The 18984-nt window shown below is 44.9% G+C and overlaps 1 protein-coding gene across 1 annotated transcript in view; it reads left to right on the forward strand.

The window, feature by feature from the left end:
* Window positions 1–18984, forward strand: part of LPCAT1 (lysophosphatidylcholine acyltransferase 1) — a 550146-nt gene that overhangs the window by 249971 nt on the left and 281191 nt on the right. Inside the window, exon 4 of the mRNA XM_086965209.1 lies at window positions 6776–6888. Coding sequence (XP_086821335.1) covers window positions 6776–6888 — 113 coding nt within the window. The remainder of the gene's footprint in view (window positions 1–6775; window positions 6889–18984) is intronic.

The following is an 18984-nucleotide window of genomic DNA, read 5'->3' on the forward strand; positions in this document are numbered from 1 at the left end:
TTCAGGTAATGCAAAAGGGGGTTTACTTACACTCATAGCCAACACGATTTAATTTGAAAAGGTTTCCTTCTTAAATAGTTTGCTGTATTTCCATATCATAGTACCAACGGGACATAGTAAGACCGATCTAATGTTGATACATTTTACTAATCACTCTCTAGTGGCCGAAGAGTTGGGTGCAATATTAGAGGACTTGTTGTACCACCACCCAAGACCAATTTTTATCATATGGGCTGGAGACTTCAATACACATACAAGTAGTAGAATCAATCAGCGTATTTGTGGTGTAACTGACTCAAGCAAGTCTTTGATTACCCATTTTAAGTATCAAAAATATGGTAATACTTTATCTAGCCTTTTATTGATTTGTGATTTAGTTTGAATAAATCCATTACATTCTTTACAGGTCATATGCTCCTAATTTCCCAACAGTCTGGAATTACCTCGTCAATCGATTTTTTTTCATAACTATCCCTGCAAATTTTAAGGGATGTGTTGAGAATACACTGGTGCAGCTGACTGAATTTAATGATTATGCTTTATTTATTTGTTACCTTTTCCTGGCCACATTCTAATAAATCAAGCTCTCTCCTTCCTCCTAAACTTCTCCTACCTAGAGAAAATGGGGGGAAAATGGATTCTAACTCTTTTCTGCCAAAGGTTTTAGGGGAAACGCTACAGGAGTTTCAAGCTTGTTTAGTTCCACAAACAAGTAGTTCGCAAGTGGCAAATGCTTGCTGCCAAATTTTAATTTCTATTAGAAACCATCTCTTTCGACCAGTATCACAAAACTGCTCACTTTCTACTAAATGGTTTGAGTCAAATTGCTCCAAGGTGTCTCGAAACCTTCGGAAAGCCCTTAAAACTCATCCTAGAAATCAAACACAGATAAGAAATCTGAGGGCTATTTATAAATCGGCAAGGGAGCAGCTATGGGAGGAAGCATGGAAAAATCTGAGACAAGCCTCACAGAGTAAATACAGTAAGGCTTTCTGTGAAGTGACTAATGCCGCCTTTCTGCAAGGGGAGGGTGGTCCCTCCCTCGATCTCTACATGGATGAGACTACTTGGTTAATTCATTTCCAATATGTATTTCAAGCCCAGTTCTTTAGAAATGCTTTGGATATTGTGGATTCCTCTCCTTTTCACATGAGGAAATAGAGCTCGTCCTATCTAACTTGCCCACCTTGAAGGCAGCCGAACCAGATGGTGTCCCGTTGGATATCTTACTTGCAAACAAATCCTTGTGGGCCCCACTACTGACCCTAGTTTTTAGAGCTGGAGCCAAAACGGGTCCTATGTCATCATGGAACCAATTGCTGAGTATCCCAACTTTCAAGAAGGGAGATCCTTCTAACCTAACTAATTATTTCCCAATCTCCCTTCTGGATAGTCCCGCCATGCTAATGGGGATATTCTTATTAAATAGATTGGCGATTGGGCTGTTGAGCATAATGTTTTGGCTGAGATCCAACATGGATTCAGACAGGGAAGGGGGGCGGTAGATCAGTGTTTAAACCTAGTCCTAACTGCAGCTACATATTCCTGCGCCAAAAAAGGCCAACTCTACATGGCCTTTATGGACTTGTCTGCACCCTTTGACTGTGTGACCCACAGGAAACTGTAGGTCCTCATGGAGTCAATTGGCGTGAATTACTCCATAATTCACTTTATTAGGGAGCTATATAGAGACGCAGGGGCTGTAATAAGATACAGTCAGTCAAAATTAACTTTATTTGGTTTGTCATAACCATAAAGCATGTAAAACACATTTCATTTCATACAAAGGTTAAAAGAGAAAGATACGGGAAACAGGGCGAATGTACAAATTCTTTTCTATTCGAAAAGGGTTTTCGAAAGGAGTGTTCTCGCTACATTTCTTTTTCGGTATGAACCAATAATTTTAGTGCTGAATGCAAGGATGATTCAACCGTAGGTTGTATATCTCTGCCAGCCCTGCTTTATGCAGATTTTGCGGTCCTTATGGCTAGAAGACCAATGGCCCTTCAGCAATCTATTGGTATATATTCAAACTATATGGCAAAATTGGGACTTTTTGTAAATAAATCCAAAACCTTTGCGATGCCAGTTGGTACCAGAAAACAAAAACGAATGTCCCTTCAATTAGACAGGGGAACCCTGGAACGAGTGGAGACTTTTATATATTTGGGAATACTTTTTGATGCCAAATTAAATTGGTCTGCAATAGTGTCGTATAGGACAAACCTTATGAAAATAGTATAGCAGCACTGTGGAAATTTGCTTCTAATCTAGGGAAGAAACCTAGAAAGGAAATGGTGGAAATTTGTCTGGCAAAATCAGTATCCATCCCTTCCTATGGTGCTGCGATTTGGGGCACTGCACAAGTGGATGTTTTACAGGCTGTTGAGGAAAATTTTCTAAAACGATTGCTGTCAATCCCAACCTCTTGCCCAAATATTATTGTTCATAAAGAAGTAGGTATCCCTTATATAACTCATTCCATTAAGTTGGCCCTGCTTTTACTACGGCTAACAATTTGGAAAAGGAATTCTGTTAAACTAAACCAAGTGGTGCTTGGGGATATAGTTACTCTTGACCGAGAATCCAGTATTCCTTGGTTAGCATATGTAAAGAAAACTCTTAATGATCTGGGTATAGCATTCTTGTACGATTCCCCATCTCACTGCTTATCGTTTCCCAAATCGAGATGAAAAGATTTTTTTATGGTCAAGTGCGAATATGATGGGTGGCAACAAAACCAATACAAATCTATGGTACCAGGCAGTGCCCCCGGTGGCACCGGGACATGCCTCTCCTATCTTTCCTTTGTTTCCAACAATGCGCACCGCTTCCTATTGACTAGGTAGAGACTGAACATCTTCCCTTTAATGGTTGGCTACCTGTCCCAAGTATACTCACTTAATCAATTGCCACCTTGCCCTTGTGATAAACAGTTAACCCAATCCATTTCTCACATTTTATTCTTTTGCCTATTTTATAAGATGGAGAGGAAAAAAGGTATTATTCCGATGATGAGAAAATTGAGTATACATTCGCATTTTCTAGCCCTTCCAGTAATAAACTCATTGGAAACTCCTTTAATATGTTTTATGACAGCGAGTTTCTTGCACTCCGTCTTACATATTAGAAAGAGATCAACCCCAGGAGAGATTGTTCTATCTGAATTTTTAACCACTGAAAACGATTCTTAAAGCTTTGTAAGTGCCATGCCGTAGTGTAATTGCTTAATTGCTACTGTGACCTAAGCACGTGCCGTGCTCCTAGAGATCGCATAGGTTACAGAAGACCGCTTTTGAAATATATTTAATACCGTATTTTCCGGCGTATAAGACGACCTTTTAACCCCTTAAAATTTTCTGGAAAGTCGGGGGTCGTCTTATACGCCGGGTACAACATTTTATGGTATTTTTTCATGCGCTTTTTCATAGCGAGGACTTCACTCGAAGGTGTCAGACCGCTTCACAATACGAAATAACAAGAAACAACACACCTTATGTCAAAAAATACAGCCACCGACCCTGGCAACGTCCACACCCAGGCCCCGCACCATGAATTGTGCAAGTATCGAAAGCGAGCGTGTTTTTGTCATAGCGAGGACTTCACTCGAAGGTGTCAGACCGCTTCACAATAGGAAATAACAAGAAACAACACACCTTATGTTAAAAAATACAGCCACCGACCCTGGCAACGTCCAAAAATACAGCCACCGACCCTGGCAACGTCCACACCCAGGCCCCGCGCCATGAATTGTGCAAGTATCGAAAGCGAGCGTGTTTTTGTCATAGCGAGGACTTCACTCGAAGGTGTCAGACCGCTTCACAATAGGAAATAACAAGAAACAACACACCTTATGTCAAAAAATACAGCCACCGACCCTGGCAACGTCCACACCCAGGCCCCGCGCCATGAATTGTGCAAGTATCGAAAGCGAGCGTGTTTTTGTCATAGCGAGGACTTCACTCGAAGGTGTCAGACCGCTTCACAATAGGAAATACCTAACAAGAAACAACACACCTTATGTCAAAAAATACAGCCACCGACCTTGGCAACGTCCACACCCAGGCCCCGCGCCATGAAGTATCGAAAGCGAGCGTTTTTTTCATAGCAAGGACTTCACTCGAAGGTGTCAAACCGCTTCACAAGCGAGCAAATGGCGCCATGAGTCTTACCTCGACTGCCGCTGCCGCTGTACACGCGCCTCCAACCGCTTGCACATCCCCAGGCAGACGAGGCAGCAGGACGAGGCAGCAGGACGTCCGAAACACGGTACATGGTAATGGGCAGCCAGCGCCGAAGATGGCAGCGCCCAGTGTGTTGACACGTTTGGCATGTTTGGCACGTTTTGGCACGCTCACCTCTCCCCTTGGCATGGGCGTGGCATAGAAAGGGGACTGTACAATGTTCCCGAATGTTCCCGAAGGCAGTAGAGCACTTGCCGTGATTGGCTGGTTGTTGCTAAGAGGAAAAGCAGTCTCGTGACCAGATAGCGTATTTGCCGTACCGTGCGTGTGGTGTTGAAGACAGTCTCTGCACCTGTCCATACTGTACAGCACCAGTACCGTACATCGAGTGCAAATGGCTGACAGTCAAGAACCCGGCAAGGCTCCAGCAGCACATTCCGTGCAAATGGCAGACAGAGAAGAACCCGGCAAGGCTCCAGCAGCGCATCCAGAGCAAATGGCTGGCAGTCTAGAACTCAGCAAGGCTCCAGCAGTGGCAAGGAGAAGGAAATATGAAGCCAGCTACAAACTCAAAGTTGTGGCTTTTGCCACGGAACATAATAACTGTGCTGCTGCTAGGCAATATGGAGTGACAGAGAAGATGGTTCGGGCCTGGAGAGCAAATGAGCAAGCATTGCGGAGTATGCCAAGGGGCAAGTGTGCACTAAGAAGAGGCACCCCACATTGGCCAGAACTGGAAAAGCATGTAGCAGACATGGTGGCCGAGCATCGGCAAAGCGGGTATGTCGTGACCCGAAATAAAATCCGATTGGTTGCACTTCAGTGGGCCAAATCTAATCCCGATCTCAGCCACAGATTTAAGGCCACTGTGTCCTGGTGTACCAGATTCTTGGGAAGGCATAATCTGGTATTGCGGCAAAAGACAAAAATTGCCCAGAAATTACCAGCGGATCTTGATGCCAAAATGCATAGCTTCCATCGCTACGTCATTAGGCTGCGCAATGAACATGTGTATGCGCTAAGTAGCATCGGAAACATGGATGAAACTCCGATGAATCTTGATATGATTGCCAACAAAACTGTCCATCAAAAAGGCGAAAAGACAATTTTAATAAAAACAACAGGACATGAGAAGTCCAGTTTCACTGTGGTACATGCATGCACAGCTGATGGTGGCAAACTGAGGCCAATGGTTATTTTTAAAAGGAAAACAATGCAGAAACTCAAGTTTCCTGTTGGTTGTTTTGTGCATGTGAATGAGAAAGGATGGATGGATGAAGAAGGGGTAAAGCTATGGCTTGATAACGTATGGAGCAGGCGACCAGGTGGACTTCTACAAAGGCGTAGTCTACTGGTGTGGGATATGTTCAGGGCTCATTTAACTCCCAGCACCAAGCAAAGGCTGGCAAGACTAAAAACGGATGCTGCTGTTATACCTGGAGGACTGACATCGTTGGTGCAGCCACTGGATGTGTGCCTAAACAAGCCATTTAAAGATCGCATCCGAGAACAGTGGAATGAGTGGATGGTTAGCGGTGAAAAAACATTCACAAAAGGAGGAAACATGCGTGCGCCACAGTTGGATGTTTTGTGCAACTTTGTCATAAAGGCCTGGAACGACATCGATGCAGAAACAGTCATAAAGTCTTTCAAGAAGTGTGGCATATCGAATTCATTAGATGGTATGGAGGACGACTATCTGTGGGAAGGTGAAGAGGATGCCGAAGAAGAGACCACATCATCTGATACGGAATTGGTACAAGATCCATACGATGACTGCCTTACAGATGTACCACAAGATCTCATAGACTTACTTATGAGATCAGATGACGAAGAGGAGGATTTTGAAGGTTTTTAAAGGGAACGTTATAAATCCTGTAGAAATCGCTTGGATTTATGGGAAGTTATGGAACGTTTAATGCACTTGCACTGTTTCATGCACTACGTTATTTATGTTTGCCGTACCGTACCGGTACCGTATATTCAGAAGTGACAGTTTTTGATATGGTTTTAAATAAAATGTTTCCGAGTAAAGCAAGATTGTTTCTACAACCAATTTCTTTGCGTTCAGTCTTTCAGTTTGTAAAATAAACGCTTATAGGTACCCACTGCCCACTGATAAAGCCTTACTGCTCACCCACAGGGAGGAGGACTAGACTAATAAGGTAAGTTCAAAATACCGGTACATACTCGGAATGGCTATGCTGCGCTGGAAGTGGGGGGTCGTCTTATACGGCGAGTATAGCACAAAACCTAAAATTTTTCTGCCAAAGTAGGGGGTCGTCTTATACGCCGGGTCGTCTTATACGCCGGAAAATACGGTACTTTTAATATTTAAAACAGATTCATTGCATCTTTTTAATATGTTGTATATATTTATTATTTGTACTTTTATGCATTTATCAAATGCGAATAAAGCTGATTTGATTGATTTGAGTTACGATGTTCAATCAAAATAATTCAGACTGCATCAGCCCTTACTAACATTTGTAATCCAGCTGTCATATGAAAATTTTGATTTTGTTCACTTGAGTTTTTAAATACATATGTGTTGGGTCTGTATTCCAGCTTCTTATTTGTTTCCCCATCAGCTCTAATCAACTACATTCGACCCGTATTTGTTTCTCGGTCAGACCAGGACTCTCGTAAAAAAACAGTTGAAGAAATAAGGAGGCGTGCTAATTCCAATGGAAAGTGGCCACAGGTAATTATTAGACCCACTGTGTTGATTGTATTTTGTCAAGCATTGGCGTTTATGTGCAAATGCAAAAACTGGGTTTACACACCATGACCTCTTTAATTTTTTAATACTGCTTTAAAGTTGGGCTCTTGGCAAAACCACTTGAAAATCGAACAAAGGTTTTTTCATGCTTCAAAGTCCTTTTACGTTTGTGCTTGCTTCTTCACTTTTAGACCTTAAGTCAATATGCCATACCATCTGTTTCCATACCCTGGAGATTACCAAATATTTTGATGATGTTGTGCCTCACTACATCTGGAACTTCTATTTGAAAATAATTCTTTGTTTCAACTCCATGGATGCGCACCTCCCTGAAAAGAGGGTGTGATTTGCCGGTTGTTGTCTGAGTCGTTTACGTTTTTGAAGTCACCATCATTCTAATAGAGAGTTGTGCTCACTTCTTGCTGTGTACATGGTCACAAAGGGTCTTCAGAAGATTACTTGTGATGTGCTTAGAATGCTTCACAGTACTGAGTCAAAGTTGCATGGCTATAATGGTGCTACACAACATTTGCTCTGCCACCTTGGAGTCAATAATTGCAGTGGCTTCAACAGGTGTCTGGACTGGGTAATGGAAAACACAGTTGGCTGTGGGCCTTCCAGGTGGATTCCCTTTTGTTGGAAGATGACTGTAAGAGTGCTTGGTGAGTTTGTGGTTGATACATTGGTTGCGCCTAATGAAACACACACTTGAAGATTACTGGTGTAAGACTGCAGGAGAAAACTCCCTCATGCTATTGAAATATTGGGCATGTTTTACATATGGGAGGTGGCATTCTATATTACATGGTTAGTCCAAGAATTTGCAGAATCTTAAGCACTATTAATTTAAAGCTTTCTCCGGAGAACCCCTATTTTTGTCAAAAGAGAGGAAAGTGTACGTTGGAGATTTGGATAGCCATGTCTTGTGGAAGCTCTGGAATGAACCAGAGAAGGTTTTTGTGTCCTCTTTACTGAACCTCCTCGTGAAATACTATAACACCAACAGGACAGATTAACTGTATCAATTTCAGGGGAATATGGATCTGTTTCACAAATTAGTCATGTGATACATTTACGCGGGTTTTGATTACTTTGGTAGAAGGTGATACATTCAACCAGTGTACCGATGGCTTATGGTTAGAATTCTAGCGATAAGTATTAAGAAACAAAACTCCAGAAACAAAACTGAAAGACATGAAGGAAGAATTGGAGGAAAGTGGTACATATTGAAATAACGTTGTTGTCTAATGCTTAAGGCCAGCCTGGACGTCACTGCATTGTAAATGCATTGCCAAACTGTACTGTTTTTAAGTATATCTAAGAATTTCTACACTACTTTTAAGAGATTAGTTATGACAGGCTGAAACATAAATGCCTTGTATTTGTAGTATAACCGAATCATAGAAAGATGGAGAAGGTTTGGAAGGAACATGCTCTGTGGTTTCTAGAGTAGAGGCAGGATACGAAGTCCCCTCTCACAGTAAGTTTGTGATCTCAAGAATAAAAATGAAACAAAGGATTTTTGAATGTGGACACTGTACTTGTTAAGAAATTTCAGTCTCAAGGATGCTATCTTGAATATCCTGATATGGGACCACACCTTGTGGTCACAATAGATTAGAACCACAAACCTACAGTTACTGGTTTCATATGGGAATTACAACTACCTGATATCCACCCTCAAGAGATATTGTTGGGCACCTTATATCTTCAACAACCAACTCCTCAGGTCTTGAAAATGCTATCAAGTAGTTGCAACAAGCCTGTGAAACCAATAACTCTAGTTCTATGGATCTAATCTACTGTGGCTTCCGATAAGGGAATCACACCATCAGTCAAAGTAATAAGGGCTTGATTTATTGTAATGTGGTATGTACTCTTATGTCAGGGTGGTGGAGGACATTATGTCTGCGACTCTGACGGACAAAGTACTGCCATATTGAGAGATCATAGCATGGCCCTTCAATGATCTCTGCACCTTTAGCAGAACCACAGTCATGCTGTCCCTCTGATGGTACCAAATGTTTTGTGAACGGCCCCTGTCCGTTTTGACAGGCGTCCTCCAAAGCTTTTCTTTTCCAAGAACTAGGTGCATCTGGGGAAGTGGTGCATTAGGTTTATTTTTCTCTTTGTCTCTGTCAGGTTTTGCCTGGCAGTGACGAACAGAAACAAGCATTTGCAATGCAATAGGTCTTGCATTTGGTAACGTTAGAGCTATTGACATTGAAAATAACAATGTTTTTTGACTTTTTTTTATTTGCACAGGAGTTAATATATTTATAACACTATAGCCAATGATATAAAAAAGCTAAAGTAAACAATATTGTCATGTTCAATGCCAACAGCTCTAAATTTAACAAATGCGAGACCTATTGCATTGGAAATGCAATCTGTCTTGCATTTGTTGGAGTTGGAGTTATTGGCATTATAAATGGCAATGTGTTTACCTAGCCATGTTTCAGCGCGAAGTACCATATTTGGCCAAAAGATGGGTTCTCCTTGGCCACATATGGTACTGCACCCTGCAAAGGTGGAATTATTGGCATTATAAATGCCAATGTTGTTTACTTAGCCTTGTTGCAGGGTGCAGTACCATACCCTGCACAGTTGGAATTATTGGCTTTTAAATGCCAATGGTGTTTACCTAAGATGAAAAGTAAATGCCCAGAAATGTATCCAGGAGTGCCCAGTGCACTACCAACAAGTCACATTAAAGTGTACAAAACGTAATCCAAACAATCACAACATTGTACTGTACTCTTAAGTAAACAACAGTATTCCAAACAATTTTCCACAGAATCCAAAGCTGAGAATGAGATCTTCTAACCATAAAGTTGATTGAAATCTGCTTTATTCGTGATTATCGCAGATACAGGTGAAGTTGAAGTTCAAAAAGCTTGACAAACAATGCAGCTTGTAATCAGCATACAATAACAAAACGTAACATGTCCCAATGCATTTCAGACTTTTAACATAAGCCCTTCATCAGGGGAATCTGCAATATATCAATACATTGATATTAATGAAAAGTGTGCAGCAACGTTCAGATAACATTGATAAACTAACATTTGGGCTCACAAAAAAGCAGGAAAAAGCAACTGAGTGTGTCATTGTACCACATAACGATAGAATATTGTGAACCCAAAAAAATGATGACCGAGAAACAAGCCTTGGTGATCAAGCTTGACCTGAAGCTTAAAAATGATGCGTGGCGTTAGTGAAAAGTGCAACTGGTGTCGAAAAATACGAGAGTGAAAACGTGAAGAATATTAATCGTACCTTAAATGCTTGAGTGCTCAAACTCAAAGCAGGAACAGAACTCAGCAGAAAACCGCTATACTCTACCAAAAAACAAACAAATGCTGCAATATGTATCGTAAATGCAAAACAACAGAAGAGCGCCGAAAAGGCACTTCAACGCTTACCTTAAAAGAAGCGACTACACGCAAAATGACTCAGTGAACAAAAACGTGACAGTACCTAAAAAAAGGAACTTTAGTGAAAAAAATTGCCTCGCACTATCATAACACGGTATGAAATGAACTTAAGAAACCATGAACTCACCAGAAGCAGTGAAACACCTGGCACAAACTGCAACACGGAGGACGCCGGCTTCAACGCCGAATAAATACGTGACGGAAAGAGTGATCATAGGCATAAAGATAGGACTAAAAACGTGCATGGATCTAAGCATAAAAAAATGACTACCTCGCCTAATACGTGCCACGAATTAAAAGAAGTGCTGTGAAAGCAAAAATAAGAAAATAAATGTGAACCTGAACTAATACATAATGAACCTATCTAAAATGGAGCAACTAGAGCGGAGTACAACTGACCACCAATAGAATGGAGTGTTAACACAAGTTATAAAAAGCATGACAATTCGAATTTATCATTCAGCCCTTTTGGAGACCATGTTTGCATAAACCAAATCCAGTACGACTCTCGTTGAGATAAAACTTTTGACATGTCTCGATCTGAACGAGTCTCAACAATTTCAAGCACTCCGAATCTTAGCTGTGCAATAGTATGTTTTTCAATTAGCCAATGTTGTGCTAATAGCAAACTCCTCGTTTTGTTCCTTATCCTACTTTTATGCTCAGTAATTCGGGTACGTAGAACCCTCTCTGTCTTCCCTACGTAATACAAATCACACGGACATTAGATGACATAAATGACATGGTGACTGTAACAGTTAGCATTGAAATTTAGGGAAATCTTCTTGCCTAATCGAGGGTGTGATAGACTCTTCCCAGTGATGACCTTGTTGCACTGCGAACAGTTCATGCATTTAGACATGCCTTTGTATGAAACTTTAACATTGTCTATGGATTTGTTTAACATTTCTTTCAGATTACGTGACCTTTTGTATGCAAATAACGGGGGACTTGAAAACATTCCTTTGAAATTAGATTCAGATTGAAGCAAATCCCATCTTTGCAATAAGCTCTTTTTCACAAGGTTAGAATGGGTAGAAAATGTAGAAACAAACACTTCTCTAGCTGGGGAAGGATGCGTAATTTTCTTTTTCAACAGGTCCTCATGATGTAAAGCTAATCTCGTTTCAGCCTGATCTACTACCTGTTGAGGATAACCTCAGCTTAAAAACTTCTGTTTAGCATCTTGAATAGTCTGCAAACCTAACTCTGAATCCCTAGTGATGTGCCTGATTCTCAAAAACGGAGAGAAAGGAAGATGACGTTTCAAAGGCCAAGCGTGGAAGCTTTGGTATAGTAATGAGTTGTTGTGATCAGTAGGTTTTTTAAAAACAGTGGTCTCAATGGTGGTGCCTGAAAGTTTAAGCAAAACATCCCAAAAAGCTATAAAGTGAGATTCAATCTGAAAAGAAAATTGAATTCTAGAGTTGATAGCATTCAACTTAAGAATCTGCGATTCTAAGTCACTGCATGACCCACGCCAGATGATGAGTATGGGTCTCAATGGCTAAAAAAGCATCAGTGGGATCCTCAGGTAGTGGTAAATAGGTGGCAGAATCCTGTAGCATCAAACCTATTTTGTTCTCATGGTGTATGCGGTCCATCACAACCAATGCTCCACCCTTGTCTGCTTTGGTGAAATGTAAAGTGTCATTTAAATGCTACAGAATTCTTCCACCTATTTACCCCTAGCTGAGGATCCCACTGATGCTTATTGTAGCTCTGTTGAATTCTATTCTTGCACATGCGGTTGATATGAAATGGATCAGTACTAAAACAAGAGAGTATTTATTCACTCGTTTTCCCCGCAGACTGGGGCTGTACATGCTCCCAAAAATACACAAAAGCGTGGGGGACTCGCCATTGAGACCCATAGTGTCTGGGTGCGGATCGATACACAATACGTTGGGTCATGATCTTGACGGTTTTTTTCAGCCCATTGTTCAAGCTAGTCCATCATACCTACAAGACACGACTCACTTGCTGAATGTTCTTCAAAGCATCGATATTCCTGAGATAGGACAAACTTGGTTATGCACAATAGACGTTGTGTCTTTATACACATCCATTCCCCACCTCGAAGACATTGAAGCCATTGAATGGGCTTTGTTGAGACAGGACAACATAAGTGCGAATAAAGTGTTTCTTCTTGAACTACTTCATTTCTGTCTGTTTCACAGTTATTTTCAGTGGAAATATCAGTTTTTAGGTTTCGCTGGGGGGCGGAGCCGTCAGGCTCCTCCTCCAGCGAAATCTGTAGTTTCTAGTATGGGTGACTTGAACACGCCTCTCTGCTTCATTGGCTAGCTCCATAAATGGAGGCTAGCCATTGGAACAGAGAGGCGTCCGTCAATGCTGGACCAGACACGGGGGCGTTCCCGAGATTCTTTGGCTTTTGCCGACGTCACGCGACGCCGGGAACGCCCCCGTGTCTGGTCCGGCCGGGCCGTGTTTGCTGCTGTCCTGCCTTGTGTCCCTCCTCCCGCCGTCCCCACGTTTCCCTCCTCCCTCCCGACGTCCGTGTCCTTTCCCGCCCCCCTCGTCCTCTCCCGCCCGCCCCCCTCATCCTCTCCCGCCCCCCCCTGTCCTCACAAACAAATATTGGTATCCCGTCCCGCCCGGGGGTTTCTTCAGCCGGCCGGCCAATCCCAGCGCGGCCGGCCGGAAGTGCCCGCCCCCCCCGCCGCCCAGCGCGAGAAGAGGAGCCACGGCGAGCGCTGGAAGTCTGCGCTGCGCATGGAAAACAAGCTTCCCCACTCGGGTAACTGCTGGAAGTGAAGGTAGGCACATCGGGCATGAGTGTGTGTGGGGCTTCAGAATTGGCACTTTCCCCTGTATGACGAGCACTGCTAAAAACACCAGCATACGGACCTGGAACCCTTGGAAAGCTGCAGTTTCTAATAGAAAGCACAAGCCCGAGTCTAGGAACTCCCGCCCGCCCCCCTCGTCCTCTCCCGCCCCCCCCTGTCCTCACAAACAAATATTGGTATCCCGTCCCGCCCGGGGGTTTCTTCAGCCGGCCGGCCAATCCCAGCGCGGCCGGCCGGAAGTGCCCGCCCCCCCCCGCCGCCCAGCGCGAGAAGAGGAGCCACGGCGAGCGCTGGAAGTCTGCGCTGCGCATGGAAAACAAGCTTCCCCACTCGGGTAACTGCTGGAAGTGAAGGTAGGCACATCGGGCATGAGTGTGTGTGGGGCTTCAGAATTGGCACTTTCCCCTGTATGACGAGCACTGCTAAAAACACCAGCATACGGACCTGGAACCCTTGGAAAGCTGCAGTTTCTAATAGAAAGCACAAGCCCGAGTCTAGGAACTCGGCAGCACCCTCCCCCGAACCACAATCCGCCCCCCTCCACAACTATGTAACACCCGAGATGTCACAAGACAGCTCAATAAATCCCACTGCACGTATATTCCGTGGCCGCGTGGACAATGCCACCTTTTCATACCCACATCTGCACATATCCCATTCCCCCAGCAGAGCCAGCGAGGGAACCAAGCCACCAGGGGCTGCGTCCGTGCACTCCCTGCTCCTCCCAGAGCACCTTTCCCTCTAGAACTATGAAACATCAGAAAGGGTTTCTGGCCACCCCAGGCCTGGCGTGTCTTACCCTTTCTGCCGAAAGCAAAAATCTCTACGGTGAACCCCGATTTTCTGGAACCATATACCACGGCCTCAAGTGACAAGCTCTGCCATGCGCCCTTTCCTCTACCCTCCCAACTCTTACAGTTTTTCTCCTCCACAGGCTGAGATTTCTTTTAAGTATTATTCCCCTCACCCATGGCCCAGGTCTTACCCCCCAGTCATGTTGCATCTCGATTCGAGGCTCTATCTCACGCCCCTTCCCGGTGCTAGAAACCCTTCTAAAGGATGCCCCCATCCGAAGCTCTATTTATCCACTGCCCCCAGAGAGATCCCAACTTTGTAACATAGCGCTTTGTTTCTCATTTGGCTAGACTGTGTAACATAGCGCTTTGTTTTCTATTTAATTAGATTGTGTAACATAGCGCTTACTTTTGTATTTAGTTAGACCATGTAACATAGCGCTTTGTTTTGTATTTAGTTGGACTTTGTAACATAGCGCTTTGTTTTGTAGTTAGTTAGACTGTGTAACATAGCGCTTGCAAGGCTGTGCCTCTCACGCTGACCCGTGTGAGTACCTACCGACCCAGGGGGGAGCGTCAGCTCTGCTGTTGGTGACGTCTACTTGCCCCTCTCTCTCACAAGGTACACAGTCTACTCCCCTCTCTCTGCGTCTCTTCTCTCCCTCTCTAGCTCTTCATCTCTCTTATTCTGCCTGTTTCCTGCTCGCTCGCTCTCGTGCTCCCTCTCTTTCGGTCTCTTTCACATTGTCTCGCTCCTGCTCTAGATGTGTGTCTCTCTCTTACTCTCACCCCTTTCCATTCTGCTTTTTCTCCTTTCTCTTTAGCTCTTGTTCTTTTTTTCGTTCTCACTTTATCTCCCCTCTCACTTCATTGCTATTTCTCCTTCTTTCTTTTTCTTACTCTCTCTCCATCCCTTCCTCTCCCTCCCTAACTCTTTTCTTCCCTCCCTTCGTCTCCCCCTCTCTCTCCCTCCCTCCTTCCTCTCTCCCTCCCAGCCTCCCTCCCTGCCTCTCTTTGTCCCTCCTACTCATCATCCCTCCCTCCTTTCCTCTCTCGCTCCCTTTCTTACAGTCAGTGCTATTGTGAAATGTCAGTGCTTCGTGGGGGGTCTAGCTTAAACTGCATTTCTGGTCGGACCCTTTCTTAGCATTCCTTTCTCTTTTTCACGGGTGATTTTAATGTCAGATTCGTTTTCCTTAAACAATTTGTTTTGACTTTGGCTAGAGTGTGTAACATAGCGCTTTGTTGTGTATGTAGTTGAACTTTGTAACATAGCGCTTTGTTTCTTATTTGGCTAGACTGTGTAACATAACGCTTTGTTTTCTATTTAATTAGATTGTGTAACATAGCGCTTACTTTTGTATTTAGTTAGACCATGTAACATAGCGCTTTGTTTTGTATTTAGTTGGACTTTGTAACATAGCGCTTTGTTTTGTAGTTAGTTAGACTGTGTAACATAGCGCTTGCAAGGCTGTGCCTCTCACGCTGACCCGTGTGAGTACCTACCGACCCAGGGGGGAGCGTCAGCTCTGCTGTTGGTGACGTCTACTTGCCCCTCTCTCTCACAAGGTACACAGAGTCTACTCCCCTCTCTCTGCGTCTCTTCTCTCCCTCTCTAGCTCTTCATCTCTCTTATTTTGCCTGTTTCCTGCTCGCTCGCTCTCGTGCTCCCTCTCTTTCGGTCTCTCACATTGTCTCGCTCCTGCTCTACATGTGTGTCTCTCTCTCTCTTACTCTCACCCCTTTCCATTCTGCTTTTTCTCCTTTCTCTTTAGCTCTTGTTCTTTTTTTCGTTCTCACTTTATCTCCCCTCTCACTTCATTGCTATTTCTCCTTCTTTCTTTTTCTTACTCTCTCTCCATCCCTTCCTCTCCCTCCCTAACTCTTTTCTTCCCTCCCTTCGTCTCCCCCTCTCTCCCTCCCAGCCTCCCTCCCTGCCTCTCTTTGTCCCTCCTACTCATCATCCCTCCCTCCTTTCCTCTCTCGCTCCCTTTCTTCCTCCCTCCCTCTCCCTCCCCTCCCTCCCTCCTTTCCTCCCTCCGTCCCTCTTTTCTTCCATTCCTCTCTCCAGTCCCCCTCTCTCAACACCTCCCTCCCTCTCCACCTCCCACCCCACCTCACTCCCTCTCTCCATCCCTCCCTCTCTCCGTCCGTCCCTCTCTCTACCACCCTTCGTCTCTCTACCTTCCTCCGTCCATCCCTCTCTCCCTCCCTGCCTTCCTCTCTCCCTCCCTCTCTGTCCCGCCCCCTCCCTCTCTGTCCCTCCCTCTCTCTCCCTCGCTGCCTCCCTCTCTCCCCCTCGCTGCCTTCCTCTCTCCCCCGTCCCTCTCTCTCTCCCTCGTCTCTCTCTCCCTCCCTCCCTCTCTCCATCTCTCCCTCTACCTCCCCCCTTCCCTCTCTCCCTGCCTCTCTCCCTGCCTCTCTCCCCCCTGCCTCTCTCCCTGCCTCTCTCCCCCCTGCCTCCCTTCCTCTCTTCCTCCCTCACACTCTCCGCACCCCCCTCTCTCCCTCTCGCTCTCCCTCTCTCCCTCCCCCTCTCCCCCTCTCTCCATCTCTCCCTCTCTCCCTCCGCCCCTCCCTCTCTCCCCTGCCCCCCTCCCTTCCTCTCTTCTTCCCTCACACTCTCCGTACCCCCTCTCTCCCTACCTCTCTTCCTCACTCTTTTGCTCTCATTCGCTTTCACCCTCTGTGTCTCGGAGACTCCCTCATGCTATCGGTCCATAAGCCTGAAGACTACTTAAGGAAGCCTGGGACCCACAATTCCCTGGAGCTCGAGGGGGATCAGTACCACTGAACCCCCTGAGATGTGAAACCGAACCCACTGCACCCTCTTATGTGTGAGCTGCTGCTATGTTACGATATTCTAAATACACCTCACTGTCTCCGAATATTACATATAAACACACATTTTGAATTTGGACGAGTGCCCCTGTGCACTGTCAGTGATCTGGCCAAAGAGGGCACGAACTACCTGAAACTGGATCATAAATCCAAGATGTTCCAAACAGGGTCCCCAAAAATACGTTTGGCCCAGAGCCCCCAAAATCCTTAAAATGTCCCTGATGACAGCGCTGTAGTGATGGACTTCCATTCCTGGAACGTGCCAAACCTGGACCATAGGGCATCCCGACTGACCATACATCCTCCTCCCGGTGACGGGATCAAGTTCCTTCATAGCTCATCCTGCAAAGTGGTTCACTTCAAGGCGTTCAGGTGCGTTCATTGTGTCTGGTGGTTTTGAAAAGCGCCAGATTAGGAATATTGGGGTTTTAAGCGTTGTACAATACAGCGCCCCTACATTCAAATCACACAAGGTCAGGTAGGTGAAAGGAGAGATGAGACTTCATGCCCATTCAATCCACAGGGTTTATTCTAATACTGGCAGCGGGAGGAGCTTGTGTACCAATTACCTAGATGCCGCCAAAAGGGAACAAGCATTTACAATGCAATGGTCTCGGCATTCTTAAAGTTAGAGCTATTGGCATTGCTCATGACATTATTTTTATTTATGCTTTTGTTTTTAAAACATAAATAAATGGCATTGTCATTTACAATGCCTATAGCAGGTCATAAGCCTCCTTTTGTTGGAGTCTCCTGGCTGTCAGCAGTCAGGAGCCTCACACCTGATGCAAATGGAGCGGAGGGCTCTGTGCGTGTGTTTGGGGAGCTCTTTGCGTGTGTGTGGGGGGCTCTTGTGTGTGGGGGGCTCTTGTGTGTGGGGGGCTCTTGTGTGTGGGGGGCTCTTGTGTGTGGGGCGCTCTTGTGTGTGTGGGGGGCTCTTGTGTGTGTGGGGGGCTCTTGTGTGTGTGGGGGGCTCTTGTGTGTGTGGGGGGCTCTTGTGTGTGTGGGGGGCTCTTGTGTGTGTGGGGGGCTCTTGTGTGTGTGGGGGGCTCTTGCGTGTGTGTGGGGGGCTCTTGCGTGTGGGGGAATCTTGCGTGTGCGTGGGGGGCTCTTGTGTCTGTGGGGGGCTCTTGCGTGTGTGTGGGGGGCTCTTGCGTGTGTGTGTGTGTGGGGGGCTCTTGCGTGTGTGTGTGGGGGGGGCTCTTGCGTGTGTGTGTGGGGGGGGCTCTTGTGTGGTGTGTGGGGGGGGCTCTTGTGTGGTCTGTGTAGGGGGCTCTTGTGTGGTCTGTGTAGGGGGCTCTTGTGTGGTGTGTGTGTGTGGGCCTCGTGTGTGTGTGGGGGGCTCTTGTGTGTGTGTGGGGCTCTTGTGTGGGTGTGTGTGTGTGCAAATGCAATACGTCTCGCATTTGCGACAGAGTAAGCTATTGGCATTGTAAATGACAATGCCATATATTTATCTGTTTTCAAAACCAACACATAAATAAAAAGTTTGTCATTTACAATGCCAATAGCTCTAACTTTTCCGAAGGCGAAACCGTTGCATTGTAAATGCTTGTTTCTTCAGGCCAATGGTACATCTATGGGCTTTTCGGGAGCCCCCAGCTATGCCAATATTTTCATGCTGAAATTTGAAACAGAGAACATTCTCTCTGAAATTTCATGGACTTTTAAGTTGATTTGCATATCGACGTTTCATTAATGACATACTCATCATCTGGCATGGCTCACGCAGTGACTTAGAATCACAGATTCTTAAGTTGAATAATAAATCAACACAGACACTGCTGAGAACACTACTTATGAGTTTGTTGTGTGTAACAAGTGTAGAATATGCGGAAACAGTTTTCCTACATTAGGTACCCTGTTTTTTTAATAATTTTTATTTATTATTATTATTGTTTTTCTTATAGCGCTGGCATGACCTTAGGGTGTCTGAGTGCTTCACATCAATACATGTTCGTACCAGATCACTCATATAGTACAGCTGAATTGAAACAAAACATATCTGATTTTAATCACAAGTTATACAGAAAAATAGCAGTGAAGGGGAATATAACTTTTAGGTGAAGGAAGTCCTGCTACTTGAGATAGTGGCTGAGGAGGTGATCCTTTAGCTATTTCTTGAAGCTCACGAAGGAGGGGCTTGTCCTGAAATGCACTGGGGTGGAGTTCCAAATATTTGGGTCATTGCTTGAG

This window comes from Lissotriton vulgaris, chromosome 4_1 (assembly GCF_964263255.1).
Source record: "Lissotriton vulgaris chromosome 4_1, aLisVul1.2, whole genome shotgun sequence".
In the NCBI taxonomy this organism is placed as follows: Eukaryota; Metazoa; Chordata; class Amphibia; order Caudata; family Salamandridae; genus Lissotriton; species Lissotriton vulgaris.